General features: G+C 36.0%; 2 protein-coding genes and 1 non-coding gene across 3 annotated transcripts in view; 1 reads left to right on the plus strand and 2 right to left on the minus strand.

Moving 5' to 3' along the window:
- LOC135080989 (neurobeachin-like) overlaps window positions 1-20,209 on the minus strand; it is a 737,070-nt gene that overhangs the window by 316,150 nt on the left and 400,711 nt on the right. The window lies entirely within an intron of this gene.
- Window positions 334-406, plus strand: Trnaa-agc (transfer RNA alanine (anticodon AGC)). The gene has a single exon. It is a non-coding gene; the product is annotated as a tRNA-Ala (tRNA).
- On the minus strand, window positions 17,888-19,724 carry LOC135081226 (uncharacterized). The gene is made up of 6 exons (XM_063975976.1): window positions 19,001-19,724; window positions 18,793-18,917; window positions 18,590-18,658; window positions 18,427-18,492; window positions 18,277-18,345; window positions 17,888-18,157 (listed from the first exon to the last, which is right to left on the minus strand). Exons 1-6 carry the CDS (start codon window positions 19,278-19,280, stop codon window positions 17,888-17,890), a joined length of 879 nt encoding a protein of 292 aa, XP_063832046.1. The 5' UTR covers window positions 19,281-19,724.

A 20,209-nucleotide genomic window follows, 5' to 3' on the forward strand; every position in this document is an offset into this window, starting at 1 on the left:
AACTGATTCTTTATTCTGATTTTTAAGCAGTTTAATTTGCCCCTGGGACAAACTTGACCTTCAATGGTTGGGTTTTTATTGGCGGTCAAGCTGTAGATCCTGGCTACACAGGAGTTGCAGCGGTGGGAATAAGTGGGAATAGTCCCGTACCACCAGGACTCGAACTCGAAAGCGGACTCAAGCGTACAATTGGACAAGCAACCGTAAATAAACGAGTTTGTATTTCGTAATACCAAGTAAAAGGCCAAGGGTATAAGTCGTTTTGCAATAACCTTGCGTGACGCATACTGCTCTAGTTTAAATGTGGCGGTCTTATACGACAACTGTAACAACGGGGGCGTAGCTCAGATGGTAGAGCGCTCGCTTAGCATGCGAGAGGTACCGGGATCGATACCCGGCGCCTCCAGAACTTTTTTTTACGATTATGAATACCATACCATACATACAATACACATTACAAAAATTAATTACAAAAATATCACTTTTGATTAAAATGAAATTATCCAATTAGATTTTTTTGTCTTATTGGATTTTCAATAACAAAACCATACTTAAAAAAACTAACTTTATTTTCTTTATACGATCCCAAAGGGTTAACATTCCTCCCACAGTTACCAGGACAACATAACCGGCAAGAGTTCACATCTCGGCGTAATTAGGTGGGACGCGGACAGCAGCAGTTAATATGTCTCTAGGTAGCTACCCTTTTAATAGGGCATCAGAGCCAGGTAAGTGGTTATTTTTCCTTGTCTGTTTACTTATTCACCGAAGAAAGAGACTACTGGCACAAAGTAATTTCAGGAAAAGGTGAAGGTATAAATACTCACCTACATGTGTCCGACTTAAGGACTTAACTATAGATTTTGTATTTAATAATTGTTACTATTTCAGTTTATGCATAGAAAAACACTTTTCGTAAGAGTTTCTATGTAAGTATACCTGTAAATTAGATTGATAGTTTGTTTACAAAACTTAAGTATGTGTTATCAATAGTAAATAAACATGACAATATTCGTAATTTTATCAACAGCCAAACTAAAATCTCACTTGTGTCATTACAAGCCAGAGCAGAGAGAAAAACAAAATTGTGCCACATTCCGCGCCTGTTCATTTACGGGACACATTGACCCCGTTCCGCGCAAAGGTGGCGAAAGAGCAGCGAAATCAAGGGAGAGACGAGCAGGTACCCCGGCAGACACAATGGCGTGCGAGCGAAAGACGCGTGCTTTATGCACTCCTAGTGACGTGCGCGAATTGTAAGTTTTCTTTGGGGCTAATTTATTCGCAAAAATTAGGGAAGAAACTGTGATTACACATTACTACTGGTACTTCAATTGCAGAGTAACTTAGGTTATTGTGAAAATACACCTATTGCATTTGTCAACTAAGGTTGACATTGCTCAACCTTTTTCTTTCACAAGCATGCCAATTTAACACCAAAATCCATTCACGAAATGTACCTGCATTCAACCTTTTTTGGAGTGTTTACTCTGTTTACCTGTTATGGCTATGGGCGTTCTAAAGAGATCTACGAGATCGGGCAAAAAATATAGGACACCGTCACATCCCATACTACACCCTCATTATATGCTTCCCTGGTAGAGCCTGGTAGCTTATGATACCCTGTAGGTACTGTAACTTCTGTTAACTATAGAAATTAGCTGTCATATTATTAAAAAAAAAAGCTATGATCATTTCCTGATTATAGATACATATTGCTTTAATTTCTACGCCCATTTTTCACACCCTTACTAGGCGACCATGATAAGGGAAGAGGTTAAATATAAGTCAACTTTAAAAGAGAAGAAGACGCAAAACATTTTTTACTTTAAACTCCTCAAATCGTCCGTCTACCTGCAGCTAGTGTAGTCGAAAGGGATGCATGACAAAAAAACGACAAGCTTTTAAAATCACACGCATACCCCCTGCATTTGATGCCACCCTGGTAGTTCGTGATATTTATTCAACCCTTTCGTCATCCGTCCAGGCTCAACGTCTGTCAGGTTTGATATCTTATTTGGAGCGTTTTTTTACACTTTGGCAGGAATGTTTGGAACATTTCTATAAGCATGTAGTGTGTACTGTCTATATCATATTTGTAACTTTAGATTGAAGTTTTATAAATCATCTTCTTCATAATTTTTTTTAAATACTGTCGTTAACTAATATTATGTACTTGAGTCATAAAAGATCTCAGCAACTTCTTAAATTTCTCACAAACACCAGGCCAACATAATGCAAGTAGAAGTCCCAAGATGACAGAAAACAGATGGTGTATTTTTTACTGCACATTCCACAAACGTATACCTGCAGGGAACAGCCCCTTTTAAGGGATGCATGAGAAAATAGTAAGAATTGTGGGAAGTATGAATCTCCTTCGTATTAATGTTACCCTGGTAGTTGATGAATAAATGATCCATATTTAACCCGTTCCCATAGTGACAGGAAGGGTTGAGTCTAAGGTGTTCGAAAAACAAATTATTATTGTCTTTTAGGTATGTGAAAAGGCAATCAATAATATCAATTACTCATTTTATTTTGGCAAATAAAATTGTTCTCGGTTAAGTCATTACTCATTTTAAATCAATGAAACTCAAATAAATACATAAGTAGTTAAGTAACTCAAGGAAACTATTGTAAGAAAATGTTCAAGTTCCATTTAAGAAAATCTAATGATCTTTAAAGTTTTTAAAGGGCAAATATTTCCACAACCTCATATCATTTACATAGCGGTAATTTTGCCTGCAATGTGCCAAAAGTCATGTATACCAATGCTATGTTTTTTACATTACTTGTCTATCCCTATTTCCCTTTTCCCAACCGTCAGCCCTGTACTGAATTCAGCTTACATGCATGTTATGTTCTCTTGGTAACCGTGAGACAGTCTACACGAGCAGTTTGAATTTCAAAGTCGTTCAGGTAAAATGCAGGGTGCGTAACGAAAATTGCCGTTACAACAGCCCCAACGGATCTGTTGTAACGGCAAGCCCGTGGGAACTCGGCTTCCTGATAAGCTTTGCTACCCTGGTACCCGTGAGATCGAATTTGCACAACACCACGTAAGTCCTCAAAAATGCCGAGTATAAAACGGCCCCATATTACATGGAAATATTTTCCCACGAACATCTCAGAGAAACCTTTGAAGTACTTTGCTATCTTAGAAATCAAGAAATTTCTTGAGTTTCTCAGGAATACTAGGACAACATAGTTAGGAAGAAGCTCGAAGACATGCCGTTCATTTTTTGTTGCGGTGGACTCAAACCGACTACCTGCGTCCGAGGCCCTTTTAAGAGGGTGCATGAGAACGAAACGGGAAGCGTGGGAAATACATTGGGCCCTTCCAAGTTATGACCTCCTGGTATTTTGTGGTTTCTTAATAAAGATAATTCTTTTTCTTGGCTTTCCTGGAGGATGTGAAACCATGTGACGTGTATTTATTTATCTTAACTAGTATTTAAAAAGTACTTACAATGTAAATGTAGATGATGGCACAAAATAATGTCAGTGGTTTGAAAATCATACGTACTTCAAATGTAAGCTTGCTTTAAATAAAAGGCAGTTTCGGGATTCGGTAAGATTGTCCCACGACTACTAGGATAGCATCACTAAGCAGATACTTAAATTCCCACGGTTGTATCATAACATAACATAGGGATAGGAAATACGTTTTCTTTACGTTGGACGGTGGGAATATTTATGGTCTTGCAGTTAGTAGGTAGCGAATAGTGCAATTTAAGGCTAACGTTCATGTTTTTGAATCAGTAATACCGGTTTGCTACGAAGCGTAAATATTTCGGAAGGTTTAGCCTACCTCAATCTCGAGCCTACCGATTGCGGGAGTACTTTTTATTTCTTTATTTATTTAAAAAGATCACCAATTTGTTGATTGACTGATAAGAAGGTATTCAATATAATACATAAGCATGCAATCAGAACACAGTAGCTAGCACACACACACTCAAGGCAGTGATTTATTCATTCAAAGGCATCTTACGCTTTGATTTTTTATAAAGTTTGAACGACCTTTTAAAAAACCCTTGGACCTTTTTCATGCATAAAAACCTATGGGAAATAAGTACTGACGTGTTCCCAGAATTACTAGGGCAACAGAAAAGTGAAGGAGCGTAAATTTCAACCGCCACAGGATAAAAACGGACAGTTAACGTTTTTACATACACGAGTCTTGGCGGTTATGAAACCCGTGGGAATTGTGACTCCTGTAATTTTTGCTGCCCTAGTAGTCGTGAGACAAATTACCGTACTTACGCATATCGGATAAAACGGTTTTATAGAGAAAAAAAAAACATGCGCTGTCATAAACGCCATGGATATCTCCTTCACGGGAAGACTGGCAATTTTATAATCAAGTAATTAATAATTATACTTCGTATCTCTCCCGAAGATGATTATGTTTTACATGCAGCAGTACCTGGGATGATGCCGTCCTTATCACACTTTTAGAGAATATTTATTTAAAAATATAAGTTTTAAATATAATAAAGTACGTGTTTTGACTCCTCAGCACCGTAGTACATTCCGCGGTCCGCCATATTTCTTGTCATTACTTGTGTTGGTGTTCGTCCGACTCACACGTACTTTTTCAATAAAAATAACTTAGCGTAAAAATGGGTAAAAGGAAACGATCAAGTAATGGTGATAATATTGATATGGTGAAAAGTTTGTTAAGAAACCTCGTATGTACATAGACAACGACAAATTATAGTTTTATCTGATGATGATGAACCAGAAAAAACATCGTTGTCTCCATCGTGCAGTCACTGCAGATTTGCAGACATACTATTTAAAACATTCTGGTAAGTTGTGAATCGTGTATTTTGAAATTGTTATGAAATAATGTGTATAATTTCTATTTTTTGTATTAAACATGAATATTTTCAACTACCCTCCGTGGTAATACTTTGTGTCCCGACTTAATCGTGTGTGGATACTAAACTACACGTACAAAAATCGTGTTATACAAAATACATAAACATCCCGACGTAAATCGTGTGTGGATGCTTTATTGCTTATCCCGGCGTATATCGTGTGTGGATACTAAACTACACGTACAAAAATCGTGTTATACAAAATACATAAACATCCCGACGTAAATCGTGTGTGGATGATTTATTGCTTATCCTGGCGTATATCGTGTGTGGATACTAAACTACACGTACAAAAATCGTGTTATACAAAATACATAAACATCCCGACGTATATCGTGTGTGGATGCTTTATTGCCTTTGAGCGTATTAATTATCCCGGCATATATCGTGTGTGGATAAGACATTTTTAAACTGATTGCATTTTGCTGTGATTATTTTCCTAACGTATTATCATATAACGTGGGTAGACGTATCAACACGTCGTAAAATAGTATAACATAATTATAAATATAATAATATACAATATACATGGGGTATTTATAATTTGTTACCCTATCAAATACAAAAATCTTTATTGTGAAGTATTACTAAAATAGCATACAATAATTACCTACATCAGACGAAAATACCGGGTATTTTTCAAGACAAAGCCTTTCAAAGACTTTCACAAGGATCTAGCAACAGGTTGGAAAATATTGATTAATGGATTACCTACCTACAAATAAAAAAGACTTGATGAAACATTATTTACTTGCTAAAAATTGCGCATAATAATTACTTCAACAAAGGCAGCAATACAACTGAACATCTGATTCTGCTTCTGTTTGCTGTACGCATCCTTATTGCATCTGATTTCACCGAGCCTTCAATATGATTTGATGACCTAGCTATGTCACAAATGGAATAATATTCCGTAAGGAATTATGAAAACCTTGAGCGATGCTGGCGGTTACTTTGTGACACTCATTAGAGAATCACTGTCAAGAAGATACGCTATCACAAATTCCATTAGCAAGCAAAAAAAAGAGATATCATAAAATATTTATCAAAACGAATCTCTTGTTTGGTTCAGATTTATCAGACCACTCGAAATCATCTATGACTAATATAATTCAGTAATACCAGCCCAGCACGTCTACAACTCATCAGACTTTAAACGCAAGGGGGGCATTGTGAGCGGCAGCCGCTGAGCAGTGAGTGAACCCCGGCCAGCCCAGCAGCCGCCGCACCGGCTCCGCCGCCGCCGCCTGCGCCGCGGGGCCGTCTCCGGTTAACCCGAGACCCAACTATCATCAACCGAATCGGAGATGATAATTTTATTCAGCATATAGGCACCAAGGTGCTAGTAACTGGTAGACTTAAATACTACTAAAATAAATGGCTTACCTAACATAACAAAATTAAATGATACCTACTACTATTTTGTCCCGGATCAGGGTTATAAAATTCCATTTTAAACTTAACCATGCCAAGTTGGAGTACCTCCCACCTGAGGGGAGTAGTAGGTATATTCGACAACTGTACAAAAGCCAAATTGTAGACATAGATTTATTCTAAATTTAAAGGAATGAAATAAATTCATTAATATGAACTATTTTAAAATGCAATACTACCACTGAATTTACATAATTAATTATATAACAATACATTTTATTATGTGAAAACCTTAGATTTGAAAGACTCCTATCTTTTATTACCAATTGCTGAAAATGGATGAATTTGGCTACGTTTGTCATGGAACTCCAAGCACTTTAATATTCAGTTGTTTGAATTTCTTCGTGATCGTTCGTTTTTGTCTTACATCCGCATGGTGCCTCTTGTCTTTACAAAATTATTAAAAGCAGTTTTACACTTTTTGCAATCACTCGGCCATCTATCTGTACCAATACCTGTACCAATTTTTATGTATTGGAACGGTCAGAATGCTGGAATAATATTCAAACAACGGGAGATTTATAAGAGCAACTAGGGTAGGAGGACAAAAGATTTTTTATCTAATCAAAATAATAATGTTACCTACATTTCTAAAATTGACATTTAATACGATAGAAATTAATTTAACTTAACAAAAGTGCAAAACACTAGTAATGCTAAAAACTACGAAAAATATCACTCCAGTAATTTGCTTCATTCTTGGGGTTATTGACCTCAGCGTGCCCCGCCGTTAAAATTACGGCTGGATGTACACGAAGTTACCGGGAAAAACATCTTGGCACTCAATTACTCAAATAACTACAATAAACATTATAATGCATCTGCCAAGTATTTAAAACATAATTTAGCATAGTCGAGACTGGAGGGATTACATTGACACAGCACATCATGTACCGTGCAATCAAACGATTTGTTTCGATGCCTCAACCACTGGTCAACCTCAACCGCAATCGCGCAACGTGTAACAGCCATCGGAAATTGGTCCCAGTTACAGTTACTTTTACATTTAAATACCCTGGAATTGCTCGCTGCGCTCTATGATCTTGAAACATTTGCATCTCACCTACTTATTAAGAATAGACAATACAAAGGTTATTGCCTAATAAAAAAAAAGGGGGTAGTATAGGTACAGCACACTTTAAATAATACTGTTCGAGAGTTATGGAATTGGTGTGGTTGGGTGTGAAAACGCGGTCACAGATTTCGAATCTCGTCAATCAAATATAGACACGTACTATGAATTTAGCAGACTACGCATTTACAGAAATTACATTACCTTTTGGTATTCCAGAATTCGTCTTATTTGCAAGTACATTTACTATTCAAAATCACCAATGTTCTACGAATGCATCCTGGGAGTTAGACCCTATTTCCGAAGTTATTAATACTTTCACATTTAATGTAACTTTCTAAAGTTTTATACAAAAAAAAAAAAAAAAAAAAAAAAAAAAGAATGGCGCTAAGGGCATAGTAGTAGTACCATTCTGACCTACTACCGTGGTACCTATTGTATTCAAAGCTCCTCGTTTCAAAAGTCATACGTTTCGAACCTAACAAAAATCTGTTGTGTTCGCCCTTCAGAGTTGATCATCCTCTCCATGCGGATTTAACCCTGATGGTCGGCAACTTATCAGGAAATCGCAGTTGAGGAGAGGCGCACCTACTAATTCTCTGGATATGTTAATGACATCTTTCTCAGATAGTACATACTAATATTATACAATATACTTCAGGTCTAAAATCATGGTTGTAATTCCAATTCAGCTCATTTATTGGAATACTCAACGGACAAATTAAATTATTCGTGTTAGTTACAGTACAGTACTCTCAATGGTTACCGTTTGACTTTTTCTATACTGTTATATCAGGATATTACTACTAATGACTGTATTAAACGTTTTCTCAAAAGCGTGTTTCGCCTCAGACCGCCTAAATATGACACTACTTGGTATTAAATTATCATTTCCCTGAAAAAAATTACAGTTAAGTGTATACCTCTTCTAGTTCTGGTTTCTGCACAGATAATGAATACTCCGAGTTTATCTAATAATATTACTAATAATATTTTATTGTGTCCAGACTAAATATAAATTAAAGTAGGTAGATGAAATTGATGAAAACATTAAAACCGGACTCGATTAATTTTATCAACCATTTATTATTGTACCTATATAGGGTCCTTCTAAATCAGCTACGTTCCGTTTAATGGGAGCATGTATACGTCACACTGAATACGTTCCCAAAGTTTGAGCCAAAAATTCAGGCTAGTTTCCGAGATAATTAAGGAAACAACTTCATTTCTTATCAACCCAATACAACACCCTGTTCAGCTGATTCACTACTACACTGACAAAAATCCGCACGCACACGAGCTTACGTAATGGCCGCCATTGCGCTTGTGCTGCCGTTGGGCCCAGTGTTGCCAGTCGGGTCTAGTCAGAAATTACCAGAAATATAAAAAAAAGTAACCTTTTTGAAACAAAAGTAACCTTCATAGGGGGGGGGGGGGGGTGGTGCGGAGCGATGATTGTGTAAGGTTGTTCATGGATGGAAAATGAATACAATTGATCATCTAAATTCGAAAAGTGACCAGTCAAACGTTTCATGGATTTGCGTTTTATTATCAAAAAACATTCGCTAAAACTCATTTTTTTTAACAAATAATAAATCAAATTCAAGTTTAAATGCACTTTATGACATAATTTTTAAATTGTCACTATTAATATTTTTTACTGAATAACCTGTAAAGTTAATTCTACAATTTCTGAAAAATCACCTAAAAGTAACCTTTTCATTAGTGTAACCTAAAAGTAACCACAGCAGTTCAAAAGTAACCTAAAAGGTTACAAAAGTAACCTTCTGGCAACACTCAACACTGGTTGGGCCACTGGCCGCGAACACAAGTGTGCCGCCGGACGACGGACCGGGCGCCACAGAAGCTATTCTAGGGCTACTACTAGTTATTTAAGGAATTAAATTAAGCAGAAAATTAAAGTTTATTTATTTTTGGTAACATAAAAAAATCTTATGTGGTAAGTACTTATTTAGTGGCCTTAATGGAATGATTTATTCAAAAGTTCGTTAAAATACTTTTGCGCTTGTAAAAATCTTTTATTTCAAACGTAGCAACGAAACGAAGCAAAAAAGTTAGTTGCCGAAATCAATGACTTATTTTTATGCCATACACAAATGGGATAGTTACCATGACTATGAAATTTAGAATTACGGTTATTATTACGATAAAGCAGGCACATTTTTCATGTTAATTTTAATCGCTTAATATCCCCTTAGCAAATTAAAAATGTGATTCGTAATTGACTCGATCATAGCAGAAACTAAACGCTATCGAATTATCTACCTGTGATTATCGGCAGTCTTTAGTATTCCGAAGTAAATAAGTAAATAATTGTTCCCAACTATCAATTTTAAACTGAAATAATAATCATTAAAATCATCGTAGAAACAAAAAAAAAAATTATAAAAGTAAATAATGATAGTTTTATTATTGTTAAGATTAGAAAGAATTTTGGAGTTGACATCCTTATTTATGCGTGGCGGAGTCGGTGGTATCAAAGACAGCCGTCCCTCATAATAGCCGACCGCGCTAGTGTTGTAAGAACCTCGAGTCTTTAAAGTCTTTATTTTGAGACTTGAGTTTATTTTTAAGACTAGGACTCGTTAGTCACATGAATAAGGGAATAATTGAGTCTTCCGAGTCCTTTCGAGTATTTTAAGTTCTTTGAGCTAGACTGAATCATGATATGAACTTGAGTTGGTGTATACTAATAGGCAATAATGAGTGATTTCATATCATCATCCGTATGTTATATCCTAATTGAAAATAAAATAAATCGCACAATACAAATGTAATATCAATAAAATTGCATTAAACGCAAATAATCGAATCAGAAGTATCCATCTAAAGACTGACGATTTTCGTAATCAAAAAGTTAAAACGGTCCAATAAAATAATAAACACACAGTCTTAATTCATAGCTATTTTATTTTCTTCAAACTTTTAATAAGTAAGATTCCAAGACTCGAGTGTCGTATCGTACAACACTAGCCGGCGCGCAGCAAACGAACTTTTAGACACGTGCCGCCGCCTTTAGACACGTGCCGCCGGCCGCCGGCTAGCGCAATGTACACTCACCAAAATAAAATTAAGAAATGCAACAAACTTTTTTTTACTATTCAAATTAAAATTGTGTTTATTGTTAAATCACAGGTACATAAGATAGGTCATAAATAAATACCAAGTTGGAACGGAAATGATTCGGAAATTTTATTTAACTAATTAGGTACCTACATACCTCATCTACTTTTCTATTGTAATAGAAATGATGACATTAACGATTAATTTAAGAATGGACTTTGATTTAGGATAAATGGAATATCAATACAAACAAATTGAAGAGTTTTATTTGCTTCAATAGTCTAATTTAATGTTTCTAAATAATTGACTAGGCCATTGAGTTACCTTCACAAAACAATAAGTTCGATTAATTTTTAATTATTATCTGTTATAGGATATTTTACCATGAAATACTCAACACCATAATTTAGTTCGATTAATTTTTAATTATTATCTGTTATAGGATATTTTACCATGAAATACTCAACACCATAATTTAGATTCGAATCAATTGAAATCGAAAGCAAGCAGATAAAATAATAAACAAATAAGTTTCTTTTTTGTCGACTGTACGCTTATGCCAACTTTTCGGCTCTTGCTTTGGCGGCGTCGGCGTCTTTGTGTCAACAAAAGGCGTGCGGCTTGTCGGCATTTGTCGGCGCGTGCGCTTTGATTTAATTCAGTTTTTGACTAGCTTTCTTGTGTGAAGGTGCGTTTTGTAGTGCTCGTGAAGTGAACTATGACGCACAGATGCACAAATGCAAATAAATTTATTAAGACGCGCCTTAAAAATCATGGCCTTTGCTGGTTGATTTTTCGATGGTATCGTGAGTCCGTTTTACTGTGATTAACATAAGATAATAAGGATAGACAACGATATGAGAGTAGGCCTGCAACATTGAAGTGATAGCTCGCCCAATCAGTCGATCAGCTAATCGGCTATCAGCTGTGACGACTGCTGTGAGTTGTTATGACGTGAGTGTAAACAACAAAAAAGTGTGCAGTGATAGTGAGCGTTGTGTGTGTTGTGTCTCGTGTTCCTGTGCAGAATGAATACACTACAGCTTTGTTGTGTGAGTAAAAAATACAGCATGTTCCATTATGTAAGACGAAATGAATTTTTATTTTTGTTAGAAAATGTAACTTTGTAAAATCATTATAAAACACATACTCAAATTTGGTGAACTTGTTCAGTGTACCGTATAGATGCCCCCATTAAAAGGAATGTAGCTAGTTTAGAAGGACCCTGTATATTACCGTACATTATAGACAACCTTGTACTATGCCCAGCCACAACACTTAAATCTTACATTGACAGGACTATTGGTATGTACGCACAGATGATAATCTTTTTGTCAGTTACCAAAAACCACTTCATCATCAGCCCTTTACAGTCCACTGCTGGACTATGAGCCTCCTCCACTATAGTGGAGGGTTTTGCCATAATCTCCACGCTAGGCAGGCGGGTTGGAGATCGCAGTTTAAAAGATTGATGTTTTTCAGAGAGCGCTGCTGCCCATTCTCTGTTTGATGTGTAGTCCCTAAGTCGCCTCTTACGACACCCGCGGGAAGAGTAGGGGTTGGTGACAAATGTATTCTACTCTGCCGTCACCACACCAAAAACCACTTAAAAAGTGGTAACTCAGTGGAACTTCAAATTTGATAATATCGATTTTTATAGCGCTCATAATACCCGCCATACGGGCTACGTCTGCGTCCACCGGGCTGGCGTTAATTTATTAATAATAATTTAAAATTTGTAAGTCATTCGTAAGGCTTGCAAGCTGGTGGACCGAATCTTGTCAAGTAGGCATTTCTTAATATTAGACTAGAAACTTACTTAATTTAACTTTTTGTGTGATTGTGATTTTGTTAACTGTTCGTTTCAAAACCATCATTAATTATTACGAAAGTAAACAATGTTTTGTTTATTTACTAAAATACCTTGAACAAGTTAATAGTTTCTACGGTTGTAATTTTTTCGATGCTCTAAACATCTGCATGTAAAACATAATCATCTTCGGGAGAGATACGAAGTATAATTAAGAATCAAACGAACTTACCTGTGATGTTTGATATCTAATTATACGAGTGTCTTGACCGAAGATGATTACAGTCCCACCTCACCCGAGAATAATTACCCTTAACCGATCGAAAAAATTTGCTCTAAAATAATGACAAGAAATATGGCGGACCGCGGAATGTACTACGGTGCTGAGGAGTCAAAACACGTACTTTATTATATTTAAAACTTATATTTTTAAATAAATATTCTCTAAATGTGATAAGGACGGCATCATCCCAGGTACTGCTGCATGTAAAACATAATCATCTTCGGTCAAGACACTCGTATAATTAGATATCAAACATCACAGGTAAGTTCGTTTGATTCTTAATTATATTATAGGTATTTCTTATTAAATACGAAACTTCGTATAATCGGACATAATAAGAAGGTGGGCGGAAAAGATAAAGCAGGCAGTTGTAATTGAAAAGTAATCTAATTTAGCCCTTAAGTCTTTCTGAAATCATCTCTAGAGGAAAGAATCCTTTTAGGATTAACTGCTTAAAGAACTCGGAAAATACATTTTCTGTAAATTAACTTAGTAATAAATAATAATCCTTATTAGGTACCTGGTTTTTTGTTCGTTAAGTTCCCGAGTCTTTTATTTACTAGGTCCGGAAAATATTTGTACTTAGGTACATATTAAAATATGTAGTCCTAAAAATAGAACAATTTTATGTTATTTATCCTTAATGTCTATATTAAAATATTTCTTAAGTTGTTTTTTTTTATAATGAAACTAGCAAGAATGTTTTGTTTTTTGCAATTTTGCCAAAATAATCTTAATCAATTTTATCTTACTCGTAACTATTAATTCCCATCAGAACCAGGAGAGAAGACCCAACGAGGAGTAAACGATAAGAAGCCATGAAAAGGAAACATCCCCTAACGGAATTTCTTTGATATCTACGCATAAAAACTTTTACCTGCTGCCAAGAGGCTGAGAAAAATAAAAGGTTCATGGGAATGTCTTGCTCCTGCTTTCTTATGCAACCCTGGTAGCCGTGAGATTAGAAGGTATCGAAATGTCAACAAAATGGAGGTTTTATTGACAATCCAAGATTTTTGGGTGGATCTTTGGGCGTTAATTATGTATAGGATAAACTGCCAGTCATTGGACACTTAAGAAAGTTATTGGACAGTTATTTACTGAATTAAAAATAGCATTTCTATTTCAAAAACTGAGAGATTCCGACTGATGGAGATAAAAGGGCGTTTTTTTGAAGGAATATTCATTGTATTTGAAGGAATATTCATTTTAAGAAAATTCAAGGGTTGTTTTGTTCAATGACTGGCAGCGTCCAATGATTGTCGGTTTACCCTACATGTATTATTTATTTTCTAAACTAATTTAGCTGTGTGAAGTTTATAAGAAACCGAATTTGGCACAGAGCTGGTGGGTTCTGATGGTGTAGCTACTTATAATTTTACTTTAAAGATACTTCGGTTTCTCATGCTCATTTTAAACGCCAGTTAAAATGAAAACCCCATTTAACTTTAAACGGCTGTACCAGCATGGCATAAACTGGAAGGAGGTATTAACGTGACTAGATAAGGGAGAATATTTGGCGGAGTTAGGTTTGAACAGGTAGCGGGGCCTTAGGTTCTTTGTCACCTCCGATTTACCTATTACCCTTATCAGTGAGCTTTCAATTACTAAGGCTTTGTGTCTTCATAATAATACTTAAATCACTAAAATTTACCTACTTTTACTGCTTTCTCATAGGCACTAGGATTGCATAGGTGCATTAAAAGTGGATTAGCGTTCCAAAAATGTTTATGAAAAACCAATCTTAAGCAGTGATTGCTAAAAGTAAACAGCAGATGAATGAATCTTGGCTTGACCCCTCTACAACGCAATGGGGCGGAAACATTCCTTGACCGCATTATTAACGACAAAAATTTTACCTGCGAAGAGCCATGAGAATTATGAAAGGATCATGGGAACCGCTAGTTCCGGCTATTTTATGCAATCCTAGTAACTGTGTGCACTACATTTTAAGCGCCAGTTTAAATGAAAACCCAGTTTAACTTTAAACGCCCGTTTATATGAAACCCCCGTTTAACTATAAACGGCTGTACCAGCATGACATAAGCTGGCAGGAGTTATGAACGTGACGAAGTAAGGGATAATATTGGGCGGAGTTAGGTTTGAACAGGTAGCGGGGCCTTACTTTTTTACATTCCTGAACTGGTTCTTTGGCACCTCCGATTTAACCATGTTACCCTTATCAGTGAGCTTTCAATTACTAAGCCTTTGTATGTCTTCATAATAATACATAAATGACCATATTTAATATCTACTTACTTTTACTGTTTTCTCATAGGCACTAGGATTTCATAGATAGATTGAAAGTGGATCGGCATTCCAAAAACGTTCATGTAAAACCAATCTTAAGCAGAGAATGCTAAAAGTTAACAGCAGATCAATGAATCTTGACTTAGCCTCTTTAGGGCCGAGTTCACCAACTGTCATTTAACCAATGTTTGAGTAATCGGCCGATTAATTTTTAAACGTCGGTTACGCAGCCGGTTAACTATTCGCTGTTCACCACGAATATTTTAACCGTGATTAGTAAATCGGGGAATCACCATCCGTTCAGGAGTGAATGAATGAATGCTATAAGTTTACTCAATAGCGAAGTCACGTCGTTATATTTAGACAACACGAGTTTTGGTGACATTTACATTTAGTAGCATAATATAAAACACTTTCAACTTGAGAAGTTCGAGAAAGCATTGGGATCATTAAGCTAGCCTGTAGTGTTCAATTTGGATGCGTAATTACGTCACGGCGCTGTTACTGTCAAATGTCACTCGTGCTAATTTTATTCTCCGTGTTGATCATAGAGGGTGTTGATGTTATGTTTGTTTGTTGTGAATTGGGATGATAACTGGGTAATGAAATCGAAATTCTATTTAGTCCGTCAGACAAATAATAAAAATAAATTGGACGCGTATTTTTTTCATAATTGAATAATTACAGTATTATATTGAGATAAAATGTCGCGTGACGTCATTGTTGAGTAAAAAATCTACATAGGCGTGACGTAACGCGCCATTTCAACTCGATGTAGCACTGTGAAAAAAAGAGATAATATTTTTGAGTCTAATATTTTCTAATTATCTGTCTGGCGGACAAATAATTGAAATTTTGTCATTTAGCCTCTAGGTCGCCTTGGTCTGGACTCTTATATCTACTCGTATAAGAATTTCAAGATTTTCAAGAAGGCTTGTAGTGATCTTGATAGTTATCAATTAATGCATTGAACACTGACTGCATGTTTGTTTATCTATTCTCAAAACCAGCGAAATTCGAAACAATGATGCATCTGTTGCAGCCGAACTCATAAAAAAAATGCCATGTGTCCAACAAATGGTACTAAACGACGGTTAAACGATGCTTTGGACCTCGGTTATAATGATCGGCTGTTTAAGGGCTATAAACACTGGTTAACGTGTGGTGAACATTAAAAATGCCTTGATCAGTAGTTTAAGTGTTAAACAGCCGTTTTAAAAGTCGGTGAACTCGGCCCTTACAACGCAATGGGGTGGAAACATTCCTTGGGCGCATTTTAAAAGAAAAAAATTTACCTGCGAAGAGGCCTGAAAAACATGAAAGGATCATGGGAACCGCCAGTTCCTGCTATTTTATGCAATCCTAGTAACCGTGTGATTATACATTTTAAACGTCAGTTAAATGAAAACCCCGTTTAAATGAAAACCCTGTTTAAATGAAAACCCCGTTTTACATTAAGGGCCGAGTTCACCGACTTTCAAAACGGCTGTTTAACACTTAAACTACTGATCAAGTCATTTTTAATGTTCACCACACGTTAACCAGTGTTTAAAGCCCTTAAACAGCCGATCATTATAACCGAGGTCCAAAGCATCGTTTAACCGTCGTTTAGCCTACCATGTGTTGGACACATGCCATTTTTTCTATGACTTTAGCTGCAACAGTTGCATCATTATTTCGAAGTTCGCTGGTTTTGAGAATAGATAAACATGCAGTCAGTGTTCAATGTATTAATTGATAACTATCAAGATCACTACCTAGGCATTCTTGAAAATCTAGAAGATATAGAGACCAGACCAAGGCGACCTAGAGTATTTCAAGTGCGTCGTAATTATTACGAAGAATTTGATGAGGAAGCGTTTAAAATTAGATTCCGTTTGTCAAAACCCTCTGCCCTGAACATACTACAACTGATAGAGAATAAATTAGAATTTCCCAACGATAAGTAAGTATTATTTTATCGCAATATTATATCCACGCAAATCTGTAATTGATTAAGAATGTATTGTTGTAACATTTTACTTTATTGCAGGAATAATTCCCTGTCACCTGTAAACCAGTTGCTATTGACTCTACGGTACTACGCAACTGGATGTCATCAACTGACCATGGGTGATTTCTCTGGAGTGAGTCGACCAACGGCTAATCGTGTTATCCACCGAGTAACTGCAGCAATAGCCTCCCTGAGCCGTGATTACATCAAGTTCCCGCAGACTGATACAGACATTAGAAAAACGCAAATAGACTTTTACAATATAGCCAAATTTCCAAAAGTTATAGGTGCATTGGATTGCACACATATAAAGATAATATCACCAGGAGGAAGCCATGCTGAAACCTTCAGGAATAGGAAAGGCTATATGTCAATAAATGTGCAAGCTATCTGTAACGCCCAGTTGATATTAACTGACCTAGTAGTTAGGTGGCCAGGAAGTAACCACGATGAACGGATATTCAGTGCATCTAGAAGGCATGCAATGTTTGAATTGGGAATGTATGGTGATTCAGTGCTTGTTGCAGACAGTGGCTACATGAACAGAAGTTACATGATGATGCCATTAGATAGAGTTGCTACACCGGCAGAATCGTTATATAATGAATCCCAAATCAGAACTCGCAACCCAATTGAGAGATTATTTGGGGTTTGGAAAAGGCGCTTCCCAGTGTTAGCACTTGGAATTAGAGTTAATTTGAAAAATGTGCCCCCTATTATAGTAGCTACAGGTGTATTACACAACATCCTACAAATGAGAGGGGATGAAATGCCTTTAGATGACCCAAATCTAGCCCTGCCAGCACCATGGGAACACATATTACAGCAAGGAAGAGTACAGCGCTCTCTAGATAATAATATAAGAGATGTCAATCCCAATAGGAGATCATTAATATCAAATTATTACCAAAGTCTTGTTTGATACATAAGTTAGGTACTTATCACCGATAAATAAAACTATATTTCACAAAATCAACCTATTTTTTATTATTAATAAGTACAAATTACATCACACCTACATTATAAATTATAATATAGTTAAAAAAAATAATAAAGACCCAACACTTAAAGATAGTTAACTGTCTTTAAGTTTTTGGGTCTTTATTTTTTCTTGATTTAATTGTTCTTCGAGAATGGCTAATCGCACACGGGATTCTTTCTCAGCGTTTTCCTGTAAAATTTTTACCAAGCGAATTTTTTCCTTAACATATTCGTCACTTGAGCAATCAGTTTTTGGTCTTCTTCTTTTTAACCAGCCTTCTTCACTTTCTCTGGGTACTTTGAGTTGACATGATACCGGAGTTTTTAAATTCTTAGGAGCCCATGAACTCCAAGTATCATTGTCCTGTTAACAAAAAGATGACATAATATTAAAGCACTGTCTTACTTTATTTTAGGAGTATAATTAAATAAATAATGAATTGTTTGTTGTTTTGAATGTTTCAAATTTCAATGTTTACTTACATTCTTTTCTTTTAATAAGTTTGTGTGAGCATTTTGTTCGTGCTCACCAATAAAAGTTTCAACGTTTTCCTGTAAAAAAAAGAACGGTTACAATTTAATTGATAACATGTAGGTTAATATTAAATTATACAACTTAATAAATATGGTTACCTTCAGTTGACTTGATATTGGAGTTTTTATCTTCCTCGGAGTCCATGAACTCAAGGTATCATTGTCCTGTTCACAAAAAATACATATTTAAAGCACTTGTCTTACTATAAAAGAACAAAGTCAAGAGATCTTTTAATTTTAAATGTTTACTTTATTTACTTACATTATTTTCTTCGAATAAACTTGTGCGAGCATGTTGTTTATGCACATCAACAATTGTTTCAATGTTTTCCTGTAAGAAACAATAAGTTACAAATTGATAACATGTATAGGTAGATAACAATTTGAGATACAGAATTTGACTAATAGTGCACTCAACCTTAGTACATTATCATTGAACACACCATAGGAAATAAGAGTGCTTACACTGAATGTGGGGCTGTCAGAATCGAAATCACTTGAAATTCCCTTTAGCGCTGGTCCCAATATGACTTTCACTATTGTTGACTGTGTATTAGACGGTGGTGGCGGTGTTGGCGGTTTTCCACCACCTGCAAGAGAAAAAGCATGACAATGTAATATCCTTAAAGACACCTATATAATACACCAGGTGAATAAAAATGATATACATTACCAGTCATAAATATCTTTTTCTTCCTGTCTGCTTGATCTTTTTTCGACTGGCGTTTAATGTTTTCCCAGCAACATTTTAAGACTACGTGAGTTCGATGGCAAAACGTGCTGATGGTATTAAACTCATCTGTTAGACGGATCCAACCTTTCAGTTTGGAGGAATTTGTTGTGGCGTCGGTGCGCTTGTTTTCCACCAAATCTTGGTATTTTAAGACCAACTCTGTTAAAATACGCTTCTCGTCACTTGTAAAATTGATTGTTCTCTTTTTTTGAGGCGCCATAGTAGGTAAGTTGTAGAAAAGAAATAATTAAACACTCACAACAAACAAACACAACATCAACACGGACAATAAAAATTAGCAAGTGACATTTTAACAGTGACAGTTCCGTGACGTTATTACCCGTCCAAATAGAACACTACAGGCTAGCTTATTGATCCCAATGCGTTCTCGAACTTCTCAAGTTGAATGCGTTTTATATTATGCTACTTAATATAAATGTCACCAAAACTCGTGTTGATTTAATACAACGACGCGACTTCGCTATTGAGTACCCTTATAGCATTCATTCATTCACTCCTGAATGAATGGTGATTCCCCGATTTACTAACCACGGTTAGAATATTCGTGGTGAACAGTGAATACTTAACCGGCTGTGTAACCGACGTTTAAAAATTAATCGGCCGATTACTCAAACATTGGTTAAATGACAGTTGGTGAACTCGGCCCTAAACGTCCGTTTAAATGAAACCTCCGTTTAACTTTAAACGGCTGTACCAGCATGGCATAAACTGGCAGGAGTTATGAACGTGACGAAGTAAGGGATAATATTGGGCGGAGTTAACTTCGAACAGGTAGCGGGCCCTTACTTTTTTACATTCCTGAACTGGTTCTTTGGCACCTCCGATTTAACCATGTTAACCTTATCAGTGAGCTTTCAATTACTAAGGTATTGTGTATACGTCACATTATTATATGACCAGAATATATCTACCTACTTCTACCGTTTTCTCATAGGATCGCATAAGTGCATAGAAAGTGGATCGGCATAACAAAAATGTTTATGAAAAGCCCATCTGAAGCAGAGATTACTAAAAGTAAACAGCAGATGAATGAATCTTGGCTTGCCCCTCTACAACGCAATAGGGCGGAAACATTACTTGGCCGCATTATTAACGACAAAAATCTTACCTGCGAAGAGGCCTGAGAAT

The sequence above is a fragment of the Ostrinia nubilalis genome, chromosome 19 (assembly GCF_963855985.1).
Source record: "Ostrinia nubilalis chromosome 19, ilOstNubi1.1, whole genome shotgun sequence".
Taxonomy (NCBI): Eukaryota; Metazoa; Arthropoda; class Insecta; order Lepidoptera; family Crambidae; genus Ostrinia; species Ostrinia nubilalis.